Here is an 11,707-nt window from a genome sequence, read left to right on the forward strand (position 1 = left end):
CATCTGCACTTGTTGACCATCCTTTCCACGTCTCTCCTTGATGGATGGTAGATGTTGATTTGTAAATGGTCTTTTCCATACATCTTTTGATATTGTCTTTGTGTGTTCGGCTTTCATCCTCTGTACCTCAATTATATGCAGGGGAATATTAGATGACTAAGGTCATTTCGTTGTAATTATGTTCCTGTGCTCACAAATCCCTTCCTGGGATTCAAGGCACATTTCCTTGCTGGTCCCACTGCAGTATCAGTTGCTGTTTTAGGTGTTCCTGGCAGTTTTCCAGTGTCAAAGGGGGGTTGATAAGTATAATAATAATTTTCATATTCAATGTGGATTATTGCTTAAAACTTATCTAATAAGTATTAGTGTAGCACTTTTTCTTCTTTTTCTTGTTAGCACTTTTTTTTACTTGTTAAACCATCTTTGGTTAGGGTCTAAAGTATTTTGTGTTTGTTTGTTTGTTTTTAATAGTGACATAAATCTATTAAATCAATGTTTGTGACTATAAAACTTAGTCCTTACCGAACATAAAGTAAAACATTTGAAAACACACATTTGTAGAACACAACATTTTGATCATAAAACTATAAAAGACATTTGATTTATTAAGTGAAAACCACCCACAAAAGTGAAATATTTGTAGTTTTTCTATATTTCCAGTAGAGTATAAAAAATGGACGATAAATATGTATTTCCAACTGACTGTGCATGTTCTCAATATTGATCATGTCAATTACAAAACAAACTATTTAAGATACTTCATATTTGAATTATCTCTCAAACTACATCTGTGTTGCTTTCCCCGCAAACTGCAGCTCAATGTAATGTGGTAAGCAATGTTATTATACAGGTTCGTGGTTTTTGATAAGCTTTTGAGTGTTCTATATAAGCATCTGGATTTTATAGGTCTTTCTTACACTAAAAGGTCAGCACCATCAGTGAAGCTGAGATTACATGTGCTGCTGCCATTGATGGAAATTTCATCTTAAACAGCCTCAGGCAAAGCACACTCAAAGAACTTGTTGAAAAGCTTGGGTGATGTGATGATATGCTGGAGAACATTTAATAGGATATTGTTAACATCATGTATAGTACAAACGGTAACAATAAAAAAAAAGCTCTTCAATACACTGCAAATGCTTCTAAATGCCAAACCTCCCAAAGGGAAGTACATTTTTTTTTATCAGCATCAGAGTGCTCTATCCTATATATCCCCTTGTTCATTCAGGCAATCTACTTTGCTCTGTATTAATTGACCAATTTAAGCAATTAATAGGTAATTGGTTGCCACTGTACTTTGGTAATTTTCAGCAGATACAGGGTGCAAGGCAGTATAAACCCTGGGTGGTATGCCAATGTAAGCAATCCATAATTTGTCAAAAAGAAAGTTATTTATTTTGATAGAGATGTTTGTATATGGTAGACACACACTCCCTTGAATATTTAAAGGAGTTTATTATAAACATCACTTTGTTTTGTATTAAATCAGTTGTCTTTAATATTATTATTATAATTATTAATATTGTTGTTGATGTTATTTTATTCATCAGCAGACACCCATACCCAAGATGACTTACAGTTTTAATATGAAGCATTTCCAAAGCATTACAAAGTACAGTAAACAATAAGTGCAAAATACAATAAACATATATCCCACTGCAAATGAGCTAAAACAAGTGCAAAACATAACAGGGTCCCTCCCTGGTGTGTGCCAAGGGGTAGGATTGGCATAAGTACAGATGTAGTTTCAGTAAAATGATTAAGACCAAGTTTCAGATTTTGGGTAGGGTCATCCAAGACTAGTGCTAATCAGGGACTGTGAAACCTACTGTAAAAGTGCTAAAATACACAAGAGAGTCCTGACCTCAGTGGGAAGGTCGTTCCACCACTTACGGGCAAGGGTGAAGATGGAGTGGGCTTTGGAGCAAGGGGAGTAGAGAGAGGGTATAGTGAGTCTTCTGGTGCAGAAAGACCAGAGTGGTCTGAAGGGATTATAAGGAGAGATGAGTCTGGAGGTAGCTCGGTGCAGTCTGGTCAAGGCAACAGTAGGCGTTAACCAAAACCTTGAACTGGATGTGAACTGGGAGCCAGTGCAAAGAGCAGAGTAGTGGAATGGCATGGGCAAATCGAGACAGAAAGACCACCAGATCTGTGTATGTGGTTAAGGAAAACCAGCTAGTGTGGAGGAGATGTAAGGGGTCAAAAATTACTCCAAGATTGTTAGCAGAAGAGGGAGAGTGTGGTCTTGTCACGCCCTAGTGGGTGATTAGGGGTGACTACGGCACCTCTTTTTATACAAGAGAGAGGACCTCGTTCACCCACTATCTCTCCCTCCCCAGGCAGGCTCAACCAGATCCCAGAACACCACCACACAGAAGGTAAGTTTTGCAATAATTAAACAGTTTATTTTACACAGTGCTGGACAGGGCATGAAGGCTGTACCAGCACAAGGTAAACAATACCAAAAAGGGAATATGGGAAATACTAAATATATAAAACCTATTTCTAAAATGCCTTTAATGAGTGTGGCAATATTTGCTCTGCCAAATGATCAAAACACCCAGCCTTTATAGGATGTTAGGGAAACAAGGGTGCAGGTGAAAGATTCAAGTCCAGATAAGTCCATGTGGTAATGCTGATTGGTGGTGTGCAGCATACAGAGAAACAATAACCCAATCACCCAATTAAATTAAAATATAATAAAAAACACACAATATAAACATAAGAGAAGCAATGCTTCATTATAAATAAACATCCAGTGAATCAAAGTACACAAAAAACAAAAGAAGAAGAAGAATAGTGAAGAAAAATAAAAATTAGATAATAAGTGCATTAATTAAGTCCGTCACGCCCCGCCTATGACACTAGATTCCAAGGGAACTGAGATAGAAAGATCAGAAGAGGGCAAAGCAGAGGAGGGAGAGAATAGAAGATCTGATTTACAACGGTTACATTTACATCAGCACCAGCTCCAGCTTTTCATAACTTTTCCTAACATCCAAGAGTTAAAATGAATTGCCAATGTTTCTTATTAGCAAAGATGATTATTGTTCTTCGGGCAGACATGGTTGCATATGTATAAAAAATTCGGAACTACGTAACAACACATTTTGTTTTTCTTAGGGTTGCCGTAAGACCTTCAAATCGATTGTAGTAATCCTGACACAGAAAAGAACACAATACAAAAAGGGAATAGGTGAGTCATTAACATGTTTAGGCATTAACAAGGTACTGGCGAAAAGTCTTCTGTAACCTTGGTTTCTGGTTTCAAAATATGAGCCCATGACACTAAAATAAATTGGGTATGAAGTTATATCATTATATCTGATGTCTAGTTGTCTTCCCATTTCAGCAGCTTTGGTCAAGATATCATTGGTAGCTGTTGGAATGCCTTCCATAGAAGACATGCTTAGGAGAGCATCCAACCAGCATTGTCCTACGAATGAGACAAATGTGTGTCAGGCCCACTAGAAAGTGCTAATTGTCTCCCATTTATATTCATTACAGCTCAGTTGAGTTTTAAGTATCTGTTAAGCTGCATATTTTGAAAGTGTGGACAGATCGAGTAGGTCAACAAAATGATCTAAAACTACAAAACTGAAACATAAGGCCTTTAGAGACGTATTATAATGCAAATATCTGACTGGGTAAACAGTATATTTTCCTGAAATTATGTCAGGGGAGTAAAACACTCAATAATACTCCTGGCAATATCCTAGGGAATAAAGGTGTGTTATAGTTAAATTGAAGTATGGTTCAGATATGTATTGTAAATCACTGCAAATAAGAGTATATAATACAGTAATGCATATTATCATTCTGAAAGTAAAACTTCTCCATGGCAGTTTTAGTAAATGGTGTCTAATATGGAATTTAGCTATACAAAGACATTGGGGCATTTCTGAAGAAAATTTGCTAAAATAATATATTGATTTAAATTGCATAGCCTCTCATTTGTATTGGCTTTGTAAATTGAATGACATCATTCTTTGGGTATGTATGTACTTAACATGTTTGATTTATTTCTGCATGTGTGGTAGTTGACATGTATAGTTATGAGAAGCGGTCATATTAACATGAATGTGTGTTGAAGGTACAAGATTTTACATTTAGGTTTTAGAAGACATTTGTCAACCTTATAGTTAGGAGCAAACCATTTGTCTTTAGTTTTAAATTTAAGAAGCCTTTTAAAAGTAATTTTAATCTTGATGCAATATAAAATATAGTAGCCACTAGAGCAAATGAAAAGTACTAGAGACTATTGTGATGGGATTCTAAAAGGCCCACAATATAAACAAATAAAAAGTATTTAATTTGTAGACTTCTCTCTAAGGTGTATGCAAAATATGTTTAGATATAGGTTATTACTGAAATATAATATAAGCTACATTTTAAGAAAACCAATTCAAAAAACAGAAATTGTCAATAAAGTAAGTTTGCTGTATACATTCCAGCTGTTAGACAAACCATATGCAAAATTATACTCACTTCCTGGGTTGGGAAGCTGTAGAGGAGAACAATCCTATAAAGCATTAATTTACATCCTCCAAAAAGTATCTGAAGTGTGATAAAACGAATTTAAGTATCTAATTGGATATCTATAAAACAGACCGCGACTTCACACAGCAATCTAAGTACATATTTACTCTCCTTGCTTTTCATTCATTTATATTTAACAAGGATGATGGCCTTCATCCTGTTTTTTTCCATCCATTTATTTTAATTGTTCTGGTCTGAATCTGCCGTTTGCGAAGGCATTGCAACCTGTACATAACACATGCTGTAAAATAATACATTTTAATACATAAAGAATAGAAATCCGGTATGCAAACTGGTAAAGACACAGTATGTAAAAACGACTTTGCCTATACTTGTTTTGCAGGTGACTGGTGGTTATCACACTCTTTAGCATTAAGTCTCAAAAGATAGATCAGAGTTAACAAAAGCAAGCAACACAACTGGCCCCGCAGTATAGAATTTGGCAACGATTTCTGCAGCCAGAACACCTAGATTTACAGACATCTGCACATTCTGGTCTCTGAATACAAAGGGTGAAAGGAAGAGTTTACAGTACCACCCGTGGCAATAAACATTTTGTGTTGAGAAAAGGGATATTCAAGAATGTGTCTGACGACTAAGGATTTCCTTTATGGTGGCTATTAGATGTGCCACCGCATAAGTGGTATTTGTCTTGCTTTGTTAATCCATCATTCGGAACTCAAAACAAGTACACCTGTTTGAGGTCTATTCATACCGGCTGAGTTCTTGAATTTTCAATATCAGATAGCCCCTAGTCGGGGTTAATATTGATCCAATGCTTCAATGCTCTTTTTTGGAGCCAGCAGCTGCTTCTCTGGTTCTCAGATAAGCATGCAGGGTTTCTTTTTCTATGCACGCCTTAGTGTTATTTTCTTTACATAAAACATTCATTAAATGCCACACATCACTATTTTTGTTTAAGTATATTTATACCACATTGTACTAAATAAAGCAAAGCTCCTCACTCCTATTCATTTCAGACTTGTGACAGTGTTGGTTTGTTAATATAAAAAGAAAAAATGGGAACATACCATATTTGTATTGTATATCTCCTTCTATCATGAACACACACATGAATAAAAAGCAACATTACATAATGCACACTGTGTAAGAGTCCTGATGCAAAATTGTACATAATAATCTACATTGTGGAATTAACATTATCCTATTCATCTAAACAAAAGCATAAATGCAACAACAAAAACAAGAAATACTTGTAGATAGGGATTTGGGAAAATAGTTTTGTTTTTTATTGCTGTTTTAATAAATGTTTTAAATACTTTTTACACTCAGGACTCAGAAGTATTCTTCTTCATTTTTTCCCCTACAGCACCTTCCTAAAATATTATTTATTCAATTTAATAATATTTTTTATAAAGATTTCTGTACCTGCTAGCCCATGCTGTAGACTGTTGAGGAGAACCTGATGCAATTTATTTATTGGTGTCATAGATTTCTCACCATTACACTCAGTAGAAACCTCATTCAGATGAGTCATTGCTGCCTGGTGACTTACACCTGCAGCTCACTCTTAACAAATCATGCGCAATGCTAGCTATGAAGACAAAAATAAAAGTGACACAAGAGAAATCAGTCTTGGTTTTGTGGGTGTACTAATAAAATCAGCAATGATGTAACTGTAAGTACAAGTAAAGAAAAAAAGCAAAAATAAATGTGAATAAAGCAGCTGAATTAAATGTCCAGTAGTAGCACTTCTACTTGTATTACATGCACTTGTATAAAGTACTTGTACTTGTAATACAGAATCTGAAATTCTGTACATTTTGCATGCCAAACGTCTAAAGGAAATATTTCCAATAAAGCATGTTCCAAAAGACACTTGTACCAGAACTTAAAAACACACTTTATTACATTATTTGTTTTTCACAATTACATTGCATATGATTTAAGTGTAGCTATTCCATCTTCAGTGGCAATGCAGTACAAAATCCTTAAAACACTAGTCAGTGACATAAAAATAAGAGTGGGTGGTGTGGGTGTCTGACAGGGGCTTTAAATTGGGATTTGTGGAATATATATGGATTTTTTAAATATATTTGGATTTTTTATTTTAATTTTTCGTTTAATTAATAGCCACCTTTTTTTTTTTGGCTTGAAAGTGTGAAGAAGCAAATAAAAAAGGCGTTTAGGGCGGTAGCTCTGCTGTCACTGGCAGACTGTATATTGGAGAGGTAGGGGTGGGGGAAGGGTTATTTCAAAAAGGTTAGTGATTGCCCTCTAGGGGACAAAAAACAGGAAGCCTTATCAGACGCCTAGCCACCAATTGCACAGCTGGCGGCTGTCCAGGCTTGGCAGAGGTACTGTTTCAGAAGGGATGTTGCTTCTTGACACAGCAAACTCAGCAGGAGCTTCTGTGTTGCTAATCCGAGTGTTTGTTGTTGTTGTTGTTGTTTTCTCTTGTTGATATTTTTTCTCTTCTTTTCCAACAGCAGGGCTACATCTCCAATACAGCTACAATAAACTAATCAATACAAAAACAAAGTATTTTAGAATAACTTGAATCTTAAGGCCATTCTTACCTTTCTTGAAAAGCGGTGGTTAACACTATAGAAGAGATTGGAAACAGTCTTCCCAATGATCTCACTACCCAAGCCCAGCTTCTCCAAAATACCTATGCATGAGCTTTGATTTTAAAGACCTTTAACATGAAAAAAGTTACAATGGCATTCATAAACGTGCGACCAAAAACAGCAACAACCACAGCGGATGCACTGATTTTGAAATACCTTGACCAATAATGTATTAATTCATCTCAGCACAGTAGGTTGAGTCTACAAGAACACATTTGATAATGTGTGTGTGTGTGCGTGTGTTGTTGCTTTCTGTGTCTTTTAAGGCAGTGCAATAGTGAAAACCAATACAGGCCCACTTGTAATTGCGGTGATGCAGTTTAAACCACAGCTGGGTGCTTTTTAATGACGATGCTGGGATCAGTTGCACACTTTAATGGTGATGCTGCTAAGAAAGCTTAGTGAGAGAGAGAGCACTTTCAAATATGCATCCCCTCCGGTCCCTTTCCAAAAGCAAACAACCATTATACAACCCATACATCAACAACATAAATAAATAAATAATAAATAAACTGGGTGTATATGTTAAAGACTAGGTTACTTCTACACACATACATGACTGGAGTCCAAAAGCTGAAGCTACACATGGCAGTGCTTACAGTGTCCAAGCGCCACCTTCAGTCTTCTCCTCAGAAGACCTGATTTGCACACAAAAAAAGAGAGATTAATATCCATCTAGGTAGGTGGCTGGATACATATCTAAATGATAGCACGGCAAAACAAACAAGAGGAATAAATACAGACATACAGGGTGAGACCTATACCGCTATTTTAAAAACGACATCCTGCGGGTTCACGCTGTCCCCTGTGTGACTTACACACAGGTCTGTGCGCGGTGTGTGTTTAACACGCCTGTCTTGCTTCTTCATAGATCCAGACACTTTTTGAAGCTGGGATCCCACCTCCAAAGCTGGGGCACCAATGGGAACTGTGGGGGGAAGCCGAAAGGGTTAAAGGCACTGTCTGGAGTCTGCTGGGAGGAGTGGGGAGGACGTGATTGGATAATTGTGGGTGACGTCACCGACATGAAAAAGCTAATAACTAGTTAAGAAGGCAGCCTGCAACTTTGGGGAGAGTGTGTGTGCAGAGGTAGAGACCGAGAGACCCGACAGAAAACGGAGTGGATGTTGCAGTGAGAGCAGCGGCAGAGCGGTGGCTGTGGACTGCACTTTGCAGGAGCGGATAACAAAAAAGGGGGGGGGAAACATGGTGCAGCAGACAGAAGCCAGCGAGACGGAGAGCAGCGTGTCCAGAGAGGCGACCGACACCGAGGAGAACGACTGCATGGCTTGCAGTCCCGTCCCGCTGAACCCGGACTGGTGCAAGACGGCGACGGGGCACATCAAGCGGCCGATGAACGCCTTCATGGTGTGGTCCAAGATCGAGAGGAGAAAGATCATGGAGCAGTCGCCGGACATGCACAACGCCGAGATCTCCAAAAGACTGGGCAAGCGCTGGAAAATGCTTAAGGACGGCGAAAAGATCCCCTTCATCAGGGAAGCCGAGAGACTCCGGCTCAAACACATGGCCGACTACCCCGACTACAAATACCGACCCAAGAAGAAACCAAAGCTCGACTCTGCCTCCAAGCCCAGCGCGCCGTCGCCGGACAAGCACGGCGTGAAAGTGAGCAAGACCCCCGGGAAGAAGTGTCCCAAACTCAAGTCCGGCAAGACGGGGAGCAAGTCCTCCCCGGAGTACGGCGACGACTACGCGTTTCCCAGCCTGAAAGCGACTAAGCCCACCAGAAGCGTGCTCACCGACGAGGACGACGACGAGGACTACGAGGACGACCTGCAGATGCGGCTCAAGCAGGAGGACGAGGAGCAGCAGCTGAGGCCGTACGGGGTGGCCAAGGTGCCGGCCAGCCCGACCCTGAGCTCCTCGGCGGAGTCCGAAGGCGCCAGCATGTACGAGGAGGTCCGAACTGCGGCGGCGGCGGCGGCGGCGGCACCGAACAGCAGACTGTTTTACAATTTCAAAAACATCACCAAGCAGAGCACCAGCTACCCGGCGTCCGTCTCGCCGGCCTCGTCCCGCTCGGTGTCCACGTCGTCCAGCTCCAGCGAGGACGCGGACGACTTGCTCTTTGACTTCAGCTTAAATTTCGCCCCCAACGCGGCCGGCTCGGACCTGGGCCACCCCAGTTCAGGAAACCTGTCCCTCTCCCTGGTGGATAAAGATTTGGACTCGTTCAGCGAGGGCAGCCTGGGCTCCCACTTTGAATTCCCAGACTATTGCACCCCGGAGCTCAGTGAGATGATCGCCGGGGACTGGCTGGAGGCGAACTTCTCAGACTTGGTGTTCACTTACTGAGAGAGAGAGAGGGAGGGAGGGAGGGAGAGAGAGAGAGGGAGAGGGACAAACACACACACACACACACACACACACACACACACACACACACACACACACAAAAGTTAATAACAGGGAGGAAAGCAATGAAATGATAGGTCCTGTCCCATGTTGGTTCCCAACCCTGCCTCTTTCTGTGGTTGGTCTTGGGGAGAGCGGATTTAAAGATGCTTATGAAGCTGGTACGGTTGCAACAAGAAGGGGGAAGAAAAAGTCTTTCTGGCAACGTGACAGGGTTTTATGGATTTTTTTTTAATTTTTTTTTCTGCAGGTCTACAATTAAACTACGTGGACCACAAAGGGAAATCTATGAACACTTCTATGCATCTCCCCCCCCCCCCACCCCCTTTTTTTAAAACTGCAGGGAACTGAAAACGCAGACTGTGTGGACTGATTTCAAAAGGCAATCTGTGAACTTGACTGTTCAAAGGATGTTGCTTTGAAATCCAAGTGGTTTTATGTGATTTCTATATGCCGCAAAACGTTTCTTTTTTTTTTGTACCCGGTTCCGTTTACCTCCTGGTTTGAATATTCAGCAGCCTAAAGCCTCTCTAGAATACAGGTATGGGAGGAAACCTTTTGATACATGACAGACCTCATCTTTTTAAAAGCAAAGTAAACTATTTTCAGGCATATTTTTGTACAGTTTAAAAGGGATTGTTCTTACTGTGCGGGCAGTGAGAGTTTCAGGCACTTCTTCTCCCTTTTCGTTTTGTTTAGCATGCAAGCAAGTCCTGGTTGGAGGATTTCAAACACTTAGACTGACAACTTGCATCTAAATGCCTTGTGATTTTAAGCTTAGGTTTTGTACAGTTGTAGATCCTATTCGTTGAGTATTTGTAGGAAGAAAAATTATTGGAGTTGGGGGAAGTTTAGACCTCAGAGCTGTTATTAGTTTCAAGACTGTATATGTACTGTAATATAGTAAAGTTAGGAGTTTATGTATATCATGCTGGTGAAATGTGGATGGGTCCCCAAATCGCAGGTGTGAAACTGGATTTTTTTTCTTTTCTTTTCTTTTTTTGGGCACATACTGATTTTTATTTTTATTTTCTCCTCATTTTTTTGTGCAATATATATACCCTTAAAATACAGACCATCTGCATTTTTGTAGCAAATGATGGAAAAAGAAGAAAAAAAAAACATTACTAGTGCACTGTCAACATCATTACCTGTCTTGATGCTGGAGTCTGTGTCATGACAAAAAAATAAAGAAATCAGCTGGAACTGATCGAAAATGGCCGTGTGTTGTGATGCGTTTCTTAAAATAAAAATAAATAAAACTTGATTTTCCTACCAGATGTGCGAGACACCACATTGGACAACCTAAAAACAATGCAATCTGATCTCCTGACCTAAACTTAAGTATTTATTTGTGCCGTATTAGGCAAGTATTGTGGGTGGTCTGGGCAAAACATGTCCCGTTTCATCAAATGAAACCTTTACTTTGCAAACTTCAGATTCTTCTTTCTTAAAAAGTGACCGGCTTCAAATTGTATGTTTGTTTCTTGCACTTAACCAACAACTCCTCTTTTGACCCTTATGAAGTGTTAATACAGTGGAATATGCCCACCTCCCCAACTTCTCCACAAAAAGGACAAACCCAAACCTAAAATAAAGACAGGGCATTAGTTACTCCATATTCCACGTGTGCATCTTCTTTGACTCATCCTTTAATAAACGATTACATGCAAGTCACCTGTCCTCTCAGTTTGTATACAGTACTTTTAAATGAGTATGTTGGGGATGGAAAAGGATGTGTGTGTCGGAAACGCCCTGGGGGATCTTTATTTTTTATTTTTATTTTTTTTCCCCCACTTGAAATGGGGATCAAGTTATTATTTTTATTATTTCCTTAAGTCAGATCAGAGAAGTGAGAGGATTGCAATGCAGGGCCAATGTATGTCATGATTGTTATTAATGAGATGAGCGGATTTGCTCCCAATGAATAGCTGTTGAGATCGACGCAGATGGGCGCTGGAGAGGGAGGGGGGCGTACACGTCTGACAGGCAGCATGGTTTTCAAATTATAAAGGTTTTTTTTTTTTTGGAGGGGGGGTGGTTCTCTTTCCAATTTAGCCTAGGATATATGATGTTGCTAAATGTTGAATGAAGTCTGAAAATGCAGTGTTAAAAAGTTACCATTTTCAGAAAAAATAAAATCCAATGTTTGCAAACTGTTTCGACACTGTGACATGATTGCCCGGCTGTTTCCCTGGGCG

At 39.6% G+C, this 11,707-nt stretch overlaps 1 protein-coding gene across 1 annotated transcript; it reads left to right on the forward strand.

Moving 5' to 3' along the window:
- The first annotated feature begins 8,181 nt into the window (after nt 1-8,181).
- Nucleotides 8,182-11,179, forward strand: LOC136760679 (transcription factor SOX-11). The gene has a single exon (XM_066716110.1). It carries the CDS (start codon nt 8,337-8,339, stop codon nt 9,444-9,446), a length of 1,110 nt encoding a protein of 369 aa, XP_066572207.1. The 5' UTR covers nt 8,182-8,336; the 3' UTR covers nt 9,447-11,179.
- Nucleotides 11,180-11,707: the final 528 nt, after the last annotated feature.

The sequence above is a fragment of the Amia ocellicauda genome, chromosome 1 (genome assembly GCF_036373705.1).
Source record: "Amia ocellicauda isolate fAmiCal2 chromosome 1, fAmiCal2.hap1, whole genome shotgun sequence".
Taxonomy (NCBI): domain Eukaryota; kingdom Metazoa; phylum Chordata; class Actinopteri; order Amiiformes; family Amiidae; genus Amia; species Amia ocellicauda.

Excerpts from the sequence above, each read along its gene's own strand:
- LOC136760679 (XM_066716110.1), top strand. The coding sequence starts at position 8,337 with ATGGTGCAGCAGACAGAAGCCAGCGAGACGGAGAGCAGCGTGTCCAGA.